The following is a 20,002-nucleotide window of genomic DNA, read 5'->3' on the forward strand; positions in this document are numbered from 1 at the left end:
TTACATTATCTTTTAGACTTCTGTTATTTCAAATGCATACAGTTCTACTCCTCTTGCCCACTGTCTGATCTTCAAGCAAGATGTGCTGCTTCCTTGCGTGTTTTGTTAGTTTTCTTGTGAGTGCTTATTTGGTGGGGCCTATTTTTTCTATGGGGCTCCCATGAGGCCTGGGTTGTGGAATTCTTTCCAGAGTACTTTGTATATGCATCTTTCAGGTGCCTCAGGGTAAAACCAGTCCAGGAGTGATATTTATGTTAATTTCTTAGTTTGGGAGTTCTCAAACCATGCGAGTGATTTGAATTTTGTACTCCAAGTTCATTGCACAATACAGCCTGAGGTTTTAACGTTTTAAAATTAAAAACCCAAAGCCCAAGCAGTTTCAAGTCCTGTTTCCTTATCTCTGTGCCTATGGATGGACTTTTTTCTTTTTTACTGAAGGTGCAGAAGTCTCTTTCCTAAAGCCTCACTTTATTTTGGCTTAAGGCTTGGGCTCCTAACCCTATAAAGGCATTACAACTTATGTTCTTTATCAGTTCTGACAATCACCCCTAAAGGCTTATCTACCTAACCCTCTGGTTCTCAATTCTCTTTACATTTCTTGCATTGGGTTTGCCTTTTGTTTCCTGTGAATTCAACTACGTATTTAAATTTCTGTGTTATAGTTCATATTTTACCTAGCATGTCTAGATATGTGTAACAAAAGATTTTTCAAGTTTTCTTAGTCTGCCACTTAGCTAAAGCCAAATATTAATGATCAGTTTCTTCTAGTTCTTTTATAATTACAAATAGGAACATTTTGAATTTCATTTGAAGATCTCTGACACCTTGAACAGTCTAGTTATAATTAGTACTTAAGAGCCATTTTCATGTACACATATAAGCATATTGGTTTTTTTTTAAATTCCACTTCTGAAATTTTCTCCTGGGTTAGTAAGTATTTTATACTAATTTGGAAGATTTCTTTGACTGAAATTTTCAACAAGGTACCAAGAGAAAGCAGTATTAAATCAAAGTCATTGACTGACAGTCTACGTAGAATATGTTGGATTATAAACTCCTAATTCTTGGCAGATAATTACAGTTCCTCCAGCTAGCCATTAAAACTTCAAAATAGGGCTTTCCCAGTGGCGCAGTGGTTGAGACTCCACCTGCCAATGCAGGCGAACCCGTTCGAGCCCTGGTCCGGGAAGATCCCACATGCCGCGGAGCAACTAAGCCCATGTGCCACAACTACTGAGCCTTTGCTCTAGAGCCTGCGAGCCACAACTACTGAGCCCGTGTGCCAAAACTACTGAAGCCCACGCTCCTAGAGACCGTGCTCTGCAACAAGACAAGCCACCGCAATGAGAAGCCCGCGCACCACAACAAAGAATAGTCCCCGCTCACCGCAACTAGAGAAAGCCCACGTACAGCAAAGAAGACTCAGTGCAGCCAAAAATAAGAAAAAAAAACCAAAAAGAACTTCAAAATAAACACAGGTATTATTGGGACTTCGTTGGTGGTCCACTGGGTAAGACTCTGCGCTTGGGGAACTAAGATCCCACATGCCAAGTGGTGCGGAAAAAAACAAAAACAAAAAAGACAAAACCCACAGGTGTTATTAAATAATTAATGTTATATAATCTACAATGTGAATTACAAAATAGAAGTATTCTCAGGTACAATCACGGTAAAGACCAAAAAAAGCAAAAAACAAATAACCAAAGGTCTACTCTGTTGAAAGCTACTATGAAATTATGTCAGTACATTTTTAATATATTTTGCAGTGAACCAGTTAACAGGAATTTTGGAGACCGATGTTTTAGATACAAAGTTTTAGAAAGAAGAAGAAAAGAAAGGGAAAAAAAAGATCCTAGCCTAAAACTGTAAGAACTGTGCTTAACTGCCACTGACGACTGACAGGAATGTCATCTTTCTTGTCTTTTATTTCCACCCAAGCTACTTTCCAAGTCATTCCCTCAACTTAAACTTCAGGTTGCCTGTCCTACCAGCCAAATGGTCTTACTATAAATAGGTACATTCATGATGCCCTAAACATGTCTTAAGATGGACATACTCTTTTCTGTGAGCTTCTTAACTGTGATCAACACATAGCTTTTATCATGATGTTCCAACTATTTCACACGTTGAACGAGAATAAATGCGATATGTTTAATGGTAAGGATGCCCGTGTGTGGAACTAGGGGAATGCAGACAATGAGAAAACTATGGATGTAGTATATGCTTTGTTACAAGGAAAGAAGGATACGTGTATCTGATGAGCTGTGCTACAATTAAGAAATACGCTGAACTAGAAAGAGCTCCATGGAAGTAGAATCCAAGAGAGTGCTCTAGTGGAGAACACTGAAGTTAAAGATGAATCCTATTTGTTACGGGTGAGGTGTTAGATTCTGGCATTGGAGGAACAGACTTACAGTGCTACCAACTTAAATGGTGTGAGTTCTCTAGTGCGGGCCAGTCAACGTGGCAGGAATGGGGGAAAGAGAAATCACAGTATTAGTAAACTAGGAAAGTAATAACTACTTGAACTGACTCTAGACAACTTAGGTACCGCCTAAATCCACTAAGATCACAATTTGATCATTCTTATCAGAAAAAACATCATCATTAAAGCTTTATAAGGTGGCAGTACACAAAATCACAATGCTTTAAAGTGGCAGACTCTTTACTGCCTAGCTATTTACTAGGGCACATCCTCATTCGTAAGCTTTCCTAAAATGTTGGAAGGTTATGGTATTATACCTCACAGAAAACAACTCTTAAGTATATAAGGAAAAAAAATTATGTCAAGGGCAGAAATAAAAAAGAAAAACGTGGCACCCAGGGAATATTAAGCATCAAAGTTCTGGTGCTGAAGATTTTACTACTCATTAGGATCCAAAATGAGAGTTCAGGTACACAGATTCCATTTTTTAGATCTCACTGGTGGTGGAAAAGGAAAGGTAAAAAATGACACTGAATTAAGGGTGATTGTGTGAGTTCATTCGAATTTTCATAGAATTCTTCAAAAAGAGAGAAAATATGCTATCTAAAGTTATAACAATCTAACAAAACATTGTAAATCAGCTACACTTCAATAAAAAAAATACAATAAAATTATAACAATCTAAAGTGGAAACACTGTCACCTAAATAAATGGGCCTTAAAAATCACAAGGAATAGGTTCTGTTAGGTCCAACTTAGGTAGAACATTTTACTTCTGAAACTGTTTGCTGCTATATTTTAGGATTAAATAACCAGTTTTGTGATAATCTTAAGAACAAAACGTATAAAAATTGTGCTGATCATAACTGTGCTTGAATTACTAAGACAAGTAAACTTTCTTGACCTCTAGCAACTCTAACGTCCTTAGTCATGAGCCTCTCAGAGAAACAATTAATGGATTAATTCTCTCACTCAGCCCTTTCTTCTAAATGCCAATTGAATACCAGATTTTTTTTTTTCTGGCCTTGGCCTACTGAAGTGACACCTAATCAATAAAATAATCAATGAAAGCAGCCTTCTGACTCAGCAAGTCTAACTACATAGAAAGTTTATCTGGGCAAATAATTCACTCAGCAAGTATAATGCAGACAGATTATGCTAACGGTGTCAATATTTCAACTTCCACTTTTTGAAGCTTCTCGTGTACGATAACCATTTGACAAACAGAAAGAATAAGAGTACTTACTAGTCCATGTCAAATTACGACTGTGGCAGACAGTACTGGTGGTCTACCCTCTAGCTACTCCCAACCTTCATCCTTGCCAACAAAACTGTGACTGTTCAGAGGAGGGCAGGTGGACCTGTGGAATCCCAGGGATGCACATGTACATCTAAGCACACAGCCCTCAAGGCGTGGGCCTGCACCCGCAGCATCAGGGTCACCTGGGAACAGGTTAGAAATTATATTCTTGGGCCCCATTCCCAGCCTAGTGAATCAGAAACTCTGGGGGTGGGGACCAGTAAGCCGTGTTCTACCAAATTCTCCAGGTGACTCTAATCTGAGCTAAAGTTGGAGAGCCTCTGCTCTAAACCAATCATGGCGTCTCTGTTCCCTCCGCCAACTACTGGATGAGGCTGAGTAACTGTGTGACCGTGAGCCTATTAGGAAGTCTCCTGGGAAGCTTCCAGAATGCTTTACTTGCTCACAGACAGAGAAGAATGAGAGGAATTAGATGCACCCCCTCCTATTTTTGACTAAGATATAGTCATCTCCATGCCATACCTGCAAAACACCAGCCACCTTGTAACCATTAGGTGATAAACCCAAATACCAAGCCAGTAAGCCAAGGATGACAGAGAGAAAGACTGAAAGAACCTGGTCCCTGGTGACCCTGATGAGCTGCGACTTAACCATTATAGATGGAAATAGCCCATCTCCAGACTCCTTGTTAAATAATGTATTTTTAAAAACACTGTGTGTGAACTCTTTTTGGTTGGCCCTCTGTTAACCTGTAATCCTAACTATAACATCTTTGTTTCTCTTGTTGAAGCAAGCTCCCAAAGAGTATAACATAATTTTCATAATATTACATAATTTTATGTACATAATTATATACTATAATATTCTATCTTTTATTACATTCTATAATATTTTACTTTGAAGCATTTAGAAAAGAAGGAATGTATAACTTTATTAAGTGAAAATACAGAAAACATTTAGAATGACGTTACTGAAATTAGATTCTGGTTTTGGTTCTATTAACTAGTTGATGGGAACAAATTACTGAGCAGATTCAGGCCTCATTTTTCTAACTGACTGAAGAGTCAAATTAAATCACTGATAAGATCCTGTCCAATTTAAAGTATTGTATTCTTAATCTTTAAGGGGTCCAGAAAGGTCTCTGTGACAAAAGTTCATCTTTCATTAAAGACCCAATCAATAGGAATTTTTCTGTAGTAACAAGACTTACTTGTTGCGTAACAAGTCAGTTACGCAACTGACTACCGACAAAGATTTCCAGAAAAGGTGACTGTGAGTACCACTGGTCTGAAAGGCTGCAAGCCCAGGGCTTGGTGTTTATCCTGCCAACTCCCAATTATTTACATGAGGAGAAAGATGGTATTCTGTGGATAAACACTCCTAATCCAAGGCCTCAAATGTATTTGCTGATTTAACTTCTTCCCCATGCAAAAGTCAAAAAGTACAAAACGCAAAATGACTGACTGGTATTTCTAACCTTCACTGGAATCATGGCTAAATTCATGTAAGACAAAGAGGGAGAGGTGGGCTAAGAGGAGCCAGCAGGTCGCTAGGGTGCAAAGATGATTTAAAAGCCATCAACCACAGAGAATTAGAAGTGATTTATAATTTTTGGAGAGGAAATGTCCTTATATACTCACTGCAACTAATATCAAAGGTGCATAAAAATCCCTATCAAATGAATTAACAGGTACAGAGTATTTTAATGTAATATATTCCAAGGCCTCTTTACAAAAGCATTCAATACCAAAAAGCTCTACAATAGCAAAAAAAGAGAGAGCCACAACTTCCTCTAATCAGAGGGTGTCTCCCAGAACGAAAATGCTGCTGCATTATTACTAAAGCAAACACCTCATAACACCTGTGCCAACACAACCATAAAAGGCTGACACCTAAATGTCAGAACAACAGGGCTTCCCTGGTGGCGCAGTGGTTGAGAGTCCGCCTGCCGATGCAGGGGATGCGGGTTCGTGCCCCGGTCCGGGAGGATCCCACATGCCGCGGAGCAGCTGGGCCCGTGAGCCATGGCCGCTGGGCCTGCGCGTCCAGAGCCTGTGCTCCGCAATGGGAGAGGCCACAACAGTGAGAGGCCCGCGTACGGGAAAAAAAAAAAAAAAAAAAAAAAAAAAGTCAGAACAACATAAAGCTTTTTCTGTAAGTGAACCAGAAAAACCAATACAGGTAAAGTCCTTTTATAATAAACTGGCAATACAATCACACTCATTTATTATTACTTAACTTCGTTTTCTTAAATTAATTTAATACTAAAACCATATGCCCAAGCTGCAGAACCAGATGCAAAAGAGATGATGCACAACTGACTTGTAGGGAATGTATTTTCTTTATGCCAGGCTCCTCTTCAAAAAAGGATTTGAGGCTAAAAGGGGATGAATGAGCAGGGCAAACTGAACTGGATGGACGGGGAAGAGGTGGCATGCATACATGACATATGTATGTATTCACCTGTGTACCTGCTTAATTTCTAGATTTTTTGATATGCTTTATTTTAGAGATCAGATTAAAGGTTAGTTTAATTGAGATTTCAGATTTAAAATTGGGGTAGGATAAGAAATCTAGAAGAATAACTGCTGTTTGATGAGAGAACAAAAGAAGCATAAAGAGATCGCCTACAGTGCCGCAGTGCAGGGGGGCTGTGTGCCTACGACGAAGGGTTAGTTACAGAGTAACTAGCAGAGGGAAGAAAACAGCAAGTCCATGTCTGGGAATTTATCCTAAGGAAAAAAATCAGGAAAGCAGGCAAAGATTTAGCTCAAGGATATTCACTGCAGGACTAAGAAGAAAAGAGACGAATAAGAAGAGAGAACTAATGAAATAAATGATGCTATAGCTGTCCAGTGGAATACTCTGAAGCAAGTTTAAAATAATGATGTGTTTAATATTTAATGACACATAAAGATGTTTGATATATACTGATTAAGTGCAAAAGCAGCCTCATAAGCAATATGAACTATATGATCCCATTTTTGTTTAAAAAAACTGGAATACAGTTAGAGACAGGTGTATCTATATTATACCTATGCACAGACAGAATCCTGGAAGTACAGAAAACCAACTGTGGCGAGATCATGAATGCTTTTACATTTCCTGTTTTTGTGTAGCTATAGTCCCCACTTTTATTTTTCTATGATAAGCATATATTAGCTTTATAATAAGAAAAAAATTACCACTATATTTACTGGGCAGATACACAGAAAGCCCTTGATATTTAGGGATATTCATTGTATAGCATTAGCTGTCAATGGAAAAGAAAGGTTTGCTTTAATAGGTCATTTGAGAAAATGAAACAGCCTTGGTATGTGGATCTGTTGTGTACCATAGTACTAGAACTAATGGAATTTCATCTGCAGAAAAACTCACAAGTACTGAAACTACTGACATAAGAGAACAAGAGACATACTTACGGTTGGGTGAAGTCACGAGTGATGAAATCAGAACTCTTGAACAGTAGGAAGATGTCGCTGAGCGTTTTACATTTCAGAGAACTATTCATTGCTATCCAGTACGCGTCCTAAATGATAGAGCACATGCTACTTAGTATATATTCCAAGTTAGTTGCTATGAATGAAGTTCAAGCCTATAGCCAAAATCAACAATGCATATAACCTGAAGGGGTTGAAGAAAAAAGTCAGGTAAGAAATTTTAGCTAGGGCTTCCCTGGTGGCGCAGTGGTTAAGAATCCGCCTGCCAATGCAGGGGACACGGGTTCGAGCCCTGGCCCGGGAAGATCCCACACGCCGCAGAGCAACTAAACCCGTGCGCCACAACTACTGAGCCTGCGCTCTAGAACCCACGTGCCGCAACTACCGAAGCCCGCGCACCTAGAGCCCGTGCTCCGCAACAAGAGAAGCCACTGCAGTGAGAAGCCGGCACACTGCAACGAAGAGTAGCCCCCGCGCACGGCAACTAGAAAAAGGCCGTGTGCAGCAACAAAGACCCAACGCGGCCAAGTATGAATAAATTTTTAAAAAAAAAAAGAAATTTTAGCTATACTGTCAATTGTCAAGTTACACTTCTAAACAAGGAACAGCATCACCACTGCATGTCGGATACTCAGTCTTGAACCAAGATGTTCAGGTTCTCACCTTTCAGCTCAGGCCCAAGCACTGCCCTGTGTCTTCCTCACGGATGGTGAAAGAGGGGGATAAAGAGATATCCAAGTCTTCAGCTAGAAGACTCAGGCATAAAAAAACAGCCTGACCAGCGACTAAGAAAACAGAGAACCTTCCTTTCTTCCTGTTTCTGGGGAGAGACAGCTGGAACCCTGAAGTTGGATGACTGCAACAGTTAAGACCCATGTCTATCAGATCTGGGAGGGAGGAGGTGACATATTCTGAACCATCACAATTTTAAATGGTGAAAGCCTCAAATATATGCACCAAAAAAAAGTAAGAAGAGCAGACACAGGAGGCACAAACCTCAGAGAAATATGCCTAAAAATGATAGAATAATTAAGTAATTTAAAAAACGTACTTCTCCCATAGACAGATCAGACACAGGACAGTAATTGAGAAAACTAATGATTGCAAAAAAAATGTCCAGTTATCCACACGGTATGAAAGAAAGCACTGGAACACAGTCGGCACTCAATAAATAAAAAATAAATGAACAAAGGAATAACTTAAAATCACAAATAATCTATCCATTTTAACTGGAAAGCCTCAAGCCAGATCAGTAGTCAAGAACAACTCAAGTTACTGCTCATAGATAAACTAAAAATGAGTTTCAATAACTCCTTTATAATAACTTCTTTAAAATTTCTCCCAATGAAAAAGGATGATGAACTTCTGGTTAAAGATGGTATACTGAACACACAAATTTAACTCCACTAAAACAACAGTATATACATAGAAAACCATGCAACTGAATAAACAAGACAGTTATTAACTCCAGGGAAAACAAAATGTTGAATAAGAAAACACAAGCAATGTATGGTATATATCAGATATGTATGTAGTGTTTGCATAAACGTAATATGAGAAACACTGAATACTGGTCTAATCAAAGTATGCCATTCTGATGATGAGGACAGTGGAACAGAAAGCAGTGGGGACAGGGCTTCCCTGGTGGCTCAGTGGTTAAGAATCCGCCTGCCAATGCAGGGGACATGGGTTCGAGCCCTGGTCCAGGAAGATTGCACATGCCGTGGAGCAACTAAGCCCATGCGCCACAACTACTGAGCCTGTGCTCTAGAGCCCGCGAGCCACAACTACTGAGCCTGTGCACCTAGAGCCCATGCTCCACAACGAGAAGCCACTGAAATAAGAAGCCCATGCACCACAATGGAGAGTAGCCCCCGCTCAATGCAACTAGAGAAAGCCCGAGCAGCAACGAAGACCCAATGCAACCAAAAATAAATAAATAAATAGATAAATAAATAGCTAAGGTAGATAGATAGATAAATAAATAAATAAGTAAAGTAGTGGGGACAGGAGATGAAACAGAGCTGAACCTTTCTGTTCTAAAGCAGGAAGTCAGTAATAAACATCTAAGACAGAAGAACAGAGAAGTAGAGGAAAATAACAGAAGGCACTAAAATATTTGAAAACAGCTGCCTCTGAGCAGTGGGAAATAGTGAAGCAAAACGGGTGTCAGAACTGGCTGATTTCTGTAGCAAGTTTCCAGATCTTCTGAAAATTTAAACTATGTATATGTAATACAATGGAATATTACTCAGCCATAAAAAGGAATGAAATAGGGTCATTTGTAGAGACGTGGATGGACCTAGAGTGTGTCATACACAGTGAAGTAAGTCAGAAAGAGAAAAACAAATATCATACATTAATGCATATATGTGGAATCTAGAAAAATGGTATATATGACCTTATTTGCAAAGCAGAAATAGAGACACAGATGTAGAGAAAGGGGGAAATGGGTGGGGTGGGATGAATTGGGAGATTGGGATTGACACATATACACTATTGATACTATGTATAAAATAGACAACTGATGGGAACATACTGTATAGCACAGGGAACTCTACCTAATGCACTGTGGTGATCTGAATGGGAGGGGAATCCAAAAGGGAGGGGATATATGTATTTGTATGGCCGATTCATTCTGCTGAGCAGTAGAAGCTAACACAACATTGTAAAGCAACTATACTCCAGTAAAAATTAATAAAAAATCCTATGTATATGTGTCACTAATTTTAATAAGTAAAAACAAAAATTAGATTAAGTACAATTTATCATTCATGTTAGAATAAGAAAAGATAAGCACATGAGATGATTTTTTGAAAATGCAGATAAGTCTTGATTCCTTAAATGAGCCTTGCTGACATAAAATTGTTTTCTACTGGAATAGAAAAAATAACGAATTTTCCTTTAGACCTTAACTTAAAAAAAAATCTTGTCAATGTAATGTTGAAATGATAAAACACAATTTAAGAAAACGTCAGGTGATCTGTCAAACAACTGTTTCTAGATCCTATGACATTTTAATTTTTTTTACCTTTCAATAGAGAAAAATTTCTCTGTCAAACTGAACAGGTGAAGTTTTGAAAAGGGTAGAGAAAGGCTTTTCTCAGATTTCTAGCGCAATCAGCAACACAAGAGGTTGAAACTGTCAATTGGCAAAATATACAGCATTTCACAGACCCAGGGAAGTGTATTGCAAAATCAGGAAAATAAAATAACGGGGAAAATAAAAATAAATTCCACGGAATTTCCTAGAATTAGGAATATAATCAGACCCTCTGTGAGGATATAAAGCGAAATGGAATAGCAAAACAAATAATATTCACACAGTGAGAGATTTACTGATGTGTTCCTACCCTTGGGGCACTCCAGTTAAGCTTTGGAAATACACTGCCCCCCAGGGAATTGATAGCTTCTTGGACTTTAGTGGTGAACTCAGGAAATTCTGGTGCCTACAGAAAGAAAGAAGAAATCATTTGGGCAAGTCAGTATCATCACAACAAATATAGAAAACAAGATCAAAATCTCAAAGTTCAACACTTCAGGGCGTAAAAAATAATTTAGAATACAAATTACTATCAGAATTTCTGAACTCAGCTAAATAAAATCAATGATCAAATAGCATTTATCTGAAAAGGAAAAAAAAATAACAAGTGCCAATGGCACTTTCCAAAACAATCAAGACCCACAAAGCTGAAGAGACAGATGTTACAAGGCACCTGGGGATGTGAGGAAGGAATGAATGATTCTCTTAGCACCTACATAAAACCAGTATCTATTAAATGAAAAGAGACGGATAGAATATCACCTGTGCATATACTCCAATTCTCAGAAATAACACCTCGCATTTAAGGGCCAGAAGCCTTTCCATTTGCAGGAAAAGATTCTTGGACGTTTCCCCAAAAGTCTTCATGAGAATAAGAAATAAATTATGTGGTTAACTGTATTTAAACGCTGCTATTTCCGGATAAGTTTTAATATAAACAAAATTTAAAAATAGGACCTTGGTGAAGTTAAAATGTTCTTTCCTGTCTGGTTGGTTTTTAAATGTGTATTATTTATTTATTTATTTATTTATTTTTGGCTGCATTGGGTCTTCGTTACTGCGCGTGGGCTTTCTCCAGTTGTGGTGAGCGGGGGCTACTCTTCGTTGTGGTGCGCGGGCTTCTCGTTGCAGTGGCTTCTCTTGTTGCAGGGCACAGGCTCTAGGCACGTGGGCTTCAGTACTTGTGGCTCACGGGCTCTAGACAGGCTCAGTAGTTGTGGTGCATGGGCTTAGTTGCTCCATGGCATGTGGGATCTTCCCAGACCAGGGCTCGAAACCGTGTCCCCTGCATTGGCAGGCGGATTCTTAACCACTGTGCCACCAGGGAAGTCCCTAAAATGTGTATTTTATATTGGTGAGTAACCAAAACATTCTAAGTGTTGTTTCAACCAGGAAGTAAGTAGAAATACAGCGGTGACAGAACGTAAACGTAATTACAGTTATGCTCTCCCTCGAGCCTTCTGTCACCATCAGGAGCACATGGACATAAAGTAGAGAAAAGGGGAGTAAGAGAGATGGAAGTGGGGCCTGCAGGAGAGACAAGAATACAAAAACACTAACACTGATGCTCTGCAGTCACTTTTTCCCTTTATATTTGCTGCCCCCTACTGGGCAATTGCAAATACTGAAAAAGTCCAGTCATGACAAGTTCTTCCACAAGGGGAAAAAAAAGTTACAATAGGTCTAGAGTAAGCTAAGGGAGTGGGAGGTACAAATTACTGGGTGTAAGAGAGGCTACAAGGATATATTATTGTACAACACGGGGAATGATGCATTATTTTGTAAAACTGTAAATGGAGTATAACCTTTAAAAATTGTATAAAAATTTTTTTAATTAAAAAAGGAAATTGTTATTATTGTTTCAAGTCACAAAGTTTTAGGATGACTTATTATTCAGCAATAAATAATCAAATACCCAAAAAGAAAAATGGCTTATGCTGATCCCCAAGATCTAATCCAGTTATGACAGAGAAAAAACTATGACTCAAGGCACAGAGACACAGACCAAAAAATGAAAGTTAAAAAAAAAAAAGGTAACATATTCCCCAGACAAGATACCAGCTTTAAGCAACAGGCTAGTGAGTGCAGGCAGAGATCAAGGGCAGGTTGGACTTGCTTTCTTTCTGCTGCAGGTGTACGTGACCTCTGGACTGATCAGCAGCATCTTTCAGTTAGTTATCTGACAGCCTGCCACCGTCTCCATCCTCTGTTATTCTTCTGCTTAGATACATGAAACCAAACTGCAGCCATTTAGAGAGGTTTACAAAATGAATAACAGCCTTGAGTCCTTTATCTTCCATTCGCCTCTCCTTCATTTCTGTTAAGGCAGTAATTTCCTTAGAATCCCCTGAAGTTGCTGGTTTGGCTACCCTAGGGCTCTATCCATAAAAAGTCATCTAAGATCTGCATTAGCAATATTTTTGATAAATGGCACAGTTACACAAATTGTACAATATGAGGGGTTCTATCTTCAAAGACAAAACAATTTAATTTTCCTATCCCATAAAACTTCACATATAAGGATTGCTTTATATTTCTGTATTACATTTTTTCTTTACCATATAAGTTATAGGTATATAGTGATTCACAATTTTTAAAGGTTATACTTCATTTATAGTTATTGTAAACTATTGGCTATTCTGTATCATTGATTTTTTTTTTTTTTTTTGCGGTACGCGGGCCTCTCACTGTTGTGGCCTCTCCCGTTGCGGAGCACAGGCTCCAGACGCGCAGGCTCAGCGGCCATGGCTCACGGGCACAGCCGCTCCGCGGCATGTGGGACCCTCCCAGACCAGGGCACGAACCTGTGTCCCCTGCATCGGCAAGCGGACTCTCAACCACTGCGCCACCAGGGAAGCCCCACTGATACATTTTAAAAGAGGCAATCGATTCCCTCAAATCCTCCAATTATTCAACTTTAAGAAATCCTGCCCTAAGGATACTAAAACAAATTTAAATGATGAAAAGTTTATGTATTGTACAGAAAAATCTGTGCTTTCAGTGAAAGACTATGTATTCTATACATACAGCACTTTCCGGGTTACCTGATTCTAGCTGGGTCTGTGAGCTAGTTTACAACTTGGTGAAATATAGGTAAGTGAAAACAATGAGAAGTATTTCTTACAGACGTGAAAATTCTATCGTGTCTGGTGGAAATCAGCTATCTTCCCTCCCACGTATGCATCTCAATACTCCTAATCTATAAATGAGTCTGTCCTTTGGGTTCTCTTTTGAGACAGTTATAACATCTGCCTGGTTCCCTCATGAGTTAAATACAGCCTTCAACGTGTGTTAAGTCATTATTCTACCTTTTCCTGAAAATTATCTTTTAACAGATTTAACTAGTAATAGGGTTCTTTTAAGCTCACAGTTCAAGTCGATTTTAAATTTGCGGAACACCTCACTTGTCTGAGAAAAGGTTCCTGTTTTAAGTCAGATAAAATCCACATTTTAAATCATATCCATGGACTTTCTATGATCCAAACTCACCTATCTCTCCAACTTTACCCACCACAGCCCCCCTGTACCACACCCATCAGAAAGGTTATTTCTTTAAAAAAATGTTTTAATCATGAAATAAATGTTTTAAATATACAAAAAATATATACCTGGATCCATACATTCAACAGTTTGACATGTCTGATCCAGACCTTTAAGTTTCTTAAGGAAAAAACATCACAGATACTAATGAAGTTCCTCATCTCCTTGCTCTCCTCCCTAATGCTTCCCTCTCCCCACAGGCAACCATCATTACAAGAGTGGGCATATTCTTCTACAGTCCTGATGTTATACTACGTGTGCCTGTCCATAAAACATAACATTTAAAAAATTTAAAGTAACTGTTGTCACTTGATATGTATACTTTTGGCAACTTGCTCTTTGAAATTCACCTTGTGCCTTTGGAATTTACCCATCTTGACTACTTGGTTCCATTTTTAATGGGGCATTTCTGTCACTACACTAATTACTAATCACTTGCAGTGGTAATTTTCCCATCTTGGGTCCTGGCTCACGTTCCTCTTCTGAGAGTGCTCTTCTGCCCTGAAAGCTCCCCTGCCCAACATCTAGCTCTCCCCAGTGAAACCCAATCACTTTTTAATTTTTTATTTTGTAATTTGAGACTTCCAGAAGCATTAAAAGAAGAGTAACAAGAATTTCCACACACTCTTCACTCAGGCACTTTACCACATTGCTTTATCATTCTCCCCCTCAACTTCCTTTCTACATATAACTAGGCAGGGGTAGGGGTGTGTGTGGGGGGGTGTGTGTGTCGGGGGGGGCATGTGTGTGTGTGGTGTGTGTGTGTGTGTAAAGCAGTAACTTTTTTTTACATAACCCAGCCAAATTATCAAAATCAGGGAGGTAACGTGGCGTGGATACAATACCATTATCTCATCTACGGATCTTATTCAAAATGTGCCCATTGTCCTGATAACGTCTTTTATAGCAAAAGAAAAATGGAACATTTTCCTCTGGCTCAGGACCCAGTCTAGCATCGAGCACTGCATTTCCTTGTCGTGTCTCCTTAATCTCCTTTCATCTGTAACATTTCCTCTCTCTGTTGCTCGTTATCTTTCATGACCCTGACGTTTTGGAGAGTATAGGGCAGCGACTCTATGTAATTTCCAAAACGATGAGTTTGCTGGCTGCTTCCTCATGACTGGATTCAGGTTGTGCATTGTTGGCAGGTGATGTGTCCTTCTGTGCGTTGTACGAGGAGACAGGCGATGTAGGTCTGTCCCATCACTGAGAAGGTTAACTTTGGTCACACTGGTGCCAGCTCTTTCCACTGTGAAGGTACTATTTTTCTCTTTACCGCTAGTAAGTAATTTTGGTGGACATAACTTTGAGAATACTCAAGTATCCTCATCAAATATTCACCCATGAGTTTTAACATCTATTCCATCAATTATCACTACAATGGTTGCAAATGGTGATTTCCAATTCTATCATTCCTTCTACAATTATTAGTTGGTGTCTTTTCTACTATAAAGAAGGGCTCTCTCTTCTGCTCCATTTATTTCATTTAATCATTTGTTTATGTCAGTATGGGACCATGGATTCTAATTTTAGTCAATGGTTATACTCCATTACCATTATTGTTTTGTTATGATGTTCACGTATGTGGCCAGTGGGAGCCCATTCAGGCTAACTTCTGGGTCCTCTGTGTCATGACCCATCAATCCTACTTTCTGACACAAGTTGTTGCAGGCTCATCTTTACCACGCCACCCCCATTCTTCAATTTCTCCAAGGAGCTTCAACTCCTTTTAGAGGAGAATGCTATTTAGACACCAAGATCAGGGCACTGGGTGTGCTCACTGCCACCATGATGTCATTATGTCACTTTTAGAGCTAAGCAGAGTTTGGTAAATACACACATACACATTATTAATTTCTGTATCTATCTATCTATATTAAAAAAACATGAGTTGATACTGATCATCCTTACACTTAGCATCCAGGCCAAACATCACTTCTCCCTTGAATTATTTCCAGATGCCCTTGGTGGTAACCGTCCTCTGTTTTTTGTTTTTTGGGGTTTTTTTTGTGGTACGCGGGCCTCTCACTGCTGTGGCCTCTCCCGTTGCGGAGCACGGGCTATGGACGCGCAGGCTCAGCAGCCGTGGCTCACGGGCCCAGCCACTCCACGGCATGTGGGATCCTCCCAGACCGGGGCACGAACCTGTGTCCCCTGAATCGGCAGGCAGACTCTCAACCACTGCGCCACCAGGGAAGCCCTGTCCTCTCTGTTTGACAGCACTCTGTCATCACCCCCAAATTGGAGCATCTTTCCTCACTGGTTTATATACTCCCTAACGTCAGGAATCAAATCATAGTCATCTTTATTTACTTCACAGAACCCACTACAGGGCGCTGAATATGGGCAAAAGCTAAGATGTATGCTGAACTGGACAGAATTTTCATAAAAGGAGAGGAACTGACCTGAGTGATATCCAGAGTAAAATAAAACATGTAAACTTGCCTTTTCTGCATGTGTGGGCACACTTTTTATACCTAAGGAAATGTTTAGGCACCTGCACTTTTTTTCCCTTGTACCCTGGACATCATATCTCTTCCATCAAAATAAACAGAAATATCTCCTTATTTAGAATTGCATTAGAATATACCCTCCTCTAAAACTAGTTTCCTTTATTGTGCCTTTACATTTATTTGTAAGCAATTTTACACAAATCTTTCGCTTTTATCTCAAAGTATGAGAAGCTTTATTTGCCTCCCGTATTTTTAGAAATACTCTCATTCCTTTAAAAAGATTTTTGTTAAAACATATTTTAAGTTGAATTTGACGACACTCTTAGCCTGAAAGAGTAAAACATGCTCAATCAACTTCTACAGGGACTTCCCTGGTGGCACAGTGGTTAAGAATCCGCCTGCCAATGCAGGGGACAGGAGTTAGAGCCCTGGTCCGGGAAGATCCCACATGCCGCGGAGCAACTAAGCCCGTGCGCCACAGCTACTGAGCCTGCGCTCTAGAGCCCACGAGCCACAACTACTGAGCCCACGTACCACAACTACTGAAGCCCGCATGCCTAGAGCCCATGCTCCGCAACAAGAGAAGCCACCGGAATGAGAAGCCCGCGCACCGCAACAAAGAGTAGCCCCCACTCGCCACAACTAGAGAAAGCCCGCGTGCAGCGACAAAGACCCAATGCAGCCAAATATAAATAAATTAAATAAATTTTAAAAATTAAAAATAAAAAAATCAAAGGGAGTGGCTTCCCTCGTCGTCCGGTGGTTAAGACTCCATCCTTCCAATGCAGGGGGCACGGGTTCAATCCCTGGTCAGGGAACCAAGATCCCACATGCCATATGGCATGGCCAAAAAATAAAATAAAGGTGTATTTTTTATTTTTATTTTTATTTATTTTTTTTTTAAAGGTGTATTTTTTTTAAAAATGAAAATAAAAATAAAAGGGCACACCATGTTTGCCTGTAAACAGTGATTTAAGTTATTTTTCAAAATAATAAATAAAAGCTTGAAAAGGTGAGTAAATGGGGATTTAGAGTGATCTGTGTTGAAACCTGGAAGCACCCCAGGGGGACAGCACGAGGTGGTCCCCACACCTCAAGGCTCTTACCGTAAGCGTGGCTGTGTTCTCGTCGTCCGACCACTGCATGGAGAGGGGGACAGAAACAGAACGTTAAATGTGGATAGTGTACTGGGCTTCCAAAAAGCAATGCCGCATCTAAAAATCACCCATACACAGGAGACAGCTTTTCCTGAACACAAAGTATGTGTCCAAGTGAAATTTTCATGTAATTTCTCACTTGATTGAATCTATGCTAAGATCTCAAAGCCAGAACCATTTCAGAGAACATTTCGATTAGAACACGTTACGGAACAGTTTATATTATTTTGAACCAACCTGTATTTCTTCTGCTTCATTATCACTGTCTGGCTGAGAACATGTTGGCGGATCTTCCCTGGAAGAACATAAAATGAAAACTGAGCAAGAGAAAGCTTTGGTGCTGTGCAGTCATAATTGCAGGTGTGCTGAGTATATATATTTAAAAAACAGCCTTAGAATTGGAGGATAATGTTAGGAAAAGTTCACTTTTTGAGACAGAAACTAATAAAAACCAACATGAAGTTAACGAGAGTACACGTCCAATAAGAGATGGCGTAATAAAAATGTCCTGCCCTCTTCTGAGAAATCACTAGAAACAAGGAAAAGAAAAACTCAAACTCCACCTGTGAGGACACTAAGAATCCAGTCTCAATCCCGATATAAGAGAAAGTGCTGCCCAAGACAAGGAAGATCAGACGGGATGAAGGAAGCCACAGAAGGAATTGCTGGAGGAGCTGTTCCGGGCAACTGCGGGACGCCCTGTGGGCACAGCCAAAAATCTTTTGTTTACATAGCAAAAACAGCGCGTGTGGGCTGGTGGCAGGAATTACCCAGGATCTGGACTGGCACCACTGGAGGGCATGGGGGAGGAAGAGAAAGAAATACTCAGACACGCTGTCTTAGAAGGAACCAGTGGGCAAAGTGGGTGTTGAAAAGGGCCATTAACAGCCAATCCTTACCTCCTGGGGCGAAGCAAGGGCTGAAAGACCGCAGAGGGAGCGACACTGCCCAGGCCCCTCCTCAACACTCAACGACAAACAACTGGCCTATGAAGAACTCACATCACTGAAACCAAATACTAATCAGAATAAGAACCGGCAGAGGATCTACACCAGGAAACTACAAGAAAAAGGGAAAAGGGAGGTTTCTGGTTGACCATGGGCATTTATCCATCCCTATGCTCCCTCTTGAAATGCTACTAAACTGATTTAAAAGATCCCAAGGGAAAAAGCACCAGAGAGGAGACAACTGCAGAGAAGAGACAACAAAAGTCCAGAAGACAGAAAGCCAGTGGGGGGGGGGCACCCAGTGGGCAACAGGCAGACCCTGGAGCCATCACACACGATGGGACCACAGCTCCAGCTTCAAAAGGGGTGACCTGAGTGAAGTCCGTGAAGGGGGCAGGGAGGCACGCCGAGCGGTCCTCAGCTGGCACATCCCCGCAACTCATCCTCCTCCGTGGACCAAGCAGGGTAAGGGCTCCGGTCCTTAACGCCCCAGAGGAAAATGGGGGTGAAATGCTAGAATACGACGAAGTCATAAGTGGAAGTCGTGTTAACAGCGAGACCTCTAGTTCCCTTCCTCCCTCCCTGCTCCCCAAATACAGACAGATTAGAGGATTCATCTCTGTAGACACTGGAAAACCCCAGGGGCAAGACTCACAAATAACTGTCATCTGGGAATCTTCCATCAATACCTGCCGATGGCTGGCACTCTTAGTCAACAAGCCCCACCCGGGTACACAAAGTTTCTGCGTGTGTGTGTGTGTGTGTGTGTGTGTGTGTCCATCCCTCACTCTTAAATATGAATAAAGGCCTAGAATCATGAGAAAACTAAAGAAAGGCTCCAAGATGAGAAAAGAGTTTTTAAAAAGAGAGAGAAGAGGTACATGGATGAAATAAAGACAATACAGGAACCAGATGAAAAATAATTTTTTAAATCATAAATATCCTTAAAGATAAAAGATACTGCATTCATGAGAGGAGGCCAGAGGACAAGTTGAACTTGTAGAAACTGAAAATGTGGTAGCCGAAATTTAAAAATTCAACAGAATGAATGGCAAAATCAAGGAAATTTTCCAGAAAGTAAAACTAAGAAGACAGACAATAGGGAAGAAATGATAAAATTCAGAGAATTAATCCAGTAGACCCAGCCTCTAAATAATAGGAGTTCCAGAAAGAGAAGCAAGAAAGTAAGAGGAAATTATCAAAGACATAATATTTTTAACTGTTCTAGAACGAAAGAGCCCACCAAGTACACATCACAATGAATGGGAAAAACAAAAACAAGAAACTCTGATGATGTATTTACAAAGATGGCCACAACAATTCTTCCCATCTTGACATGCCCCTTTGCAGGGTGACTTTGCCACTCTTCCCATCAAGAAACGGCATCTGCATGGCCGCTGAGCCTGCGCGTCTGGGGCCTGTGCTCCGCAACGGGAGAAGCCACAACAGTGACAGGACCCCGTACCACAAAAAAAAAAAAAAAAAAAAAAAAAAGTAAGAAACGGCATCTGTTTTCCCGCCCCTTTAATTCAAACTGGCTTCAAGACTCATTGTGACCAACAAAATGTAGCACAAGGGACACCATGTGATGCTGAACCTAGGTGTCAAGTCTTTACAGCTTCCGTGCCCCCGTTTTTGGAATGTTGCCACCACCACATAAAGGAGCTGAGTCTGAGGCTGAGAAATCACACGGAAAGAGAAGCCCAGGTGACAGTCAGCATCTGCTGCCAGACATGA

At 40.3% G+C, this 20,002-nt stretch overlaps 1 protein-coding gene across 1 annotated transcript in view; it reads right to left on the reverse strand.

The window, feature by feature from the left end:
• CDC123 (cell division cycle 123) overlaps positions 1-20,002 on the reverse strand; it is a 56,909-nt gene that overhangs the window by 26,537 nt on the left and 10,370 nt on the right. The window contains exons 3-6 of the mRNA XM_082619095.1: positions 17,556-17,613; positions 17,268-17,300; positions 10,479-10,574; positions 7,108-7,214 (exon numbers count right to left, since the gene is read on the reverse strand). Of these exons, the coding sequence (XP_082475221.1) occupies positions 7,108-7,214; positions 10,479-10,574; positions 17,268-17,300; positions 17,556-17,613 (294 nt within the window). The remainder of the gene's footprint in view (positions 1-7,107; positions 7,215-10,478; positions 10,575-17,267; positions 17,301-17,555; positions 17,614-20,002) is intronic.

Source organism: Mesoplodon mirus (genome assembly GCF_964341445.2).
Source record: "Mesoplodon mirus genome assembly, chromosome: 4".
Taxonomy (NCBI): Eukaryota; Metazoa; Chordata; class Mammalia; order Artiodactyla; family Ziphiidae; genus Mesoplodon; species Mesoplodon mirus.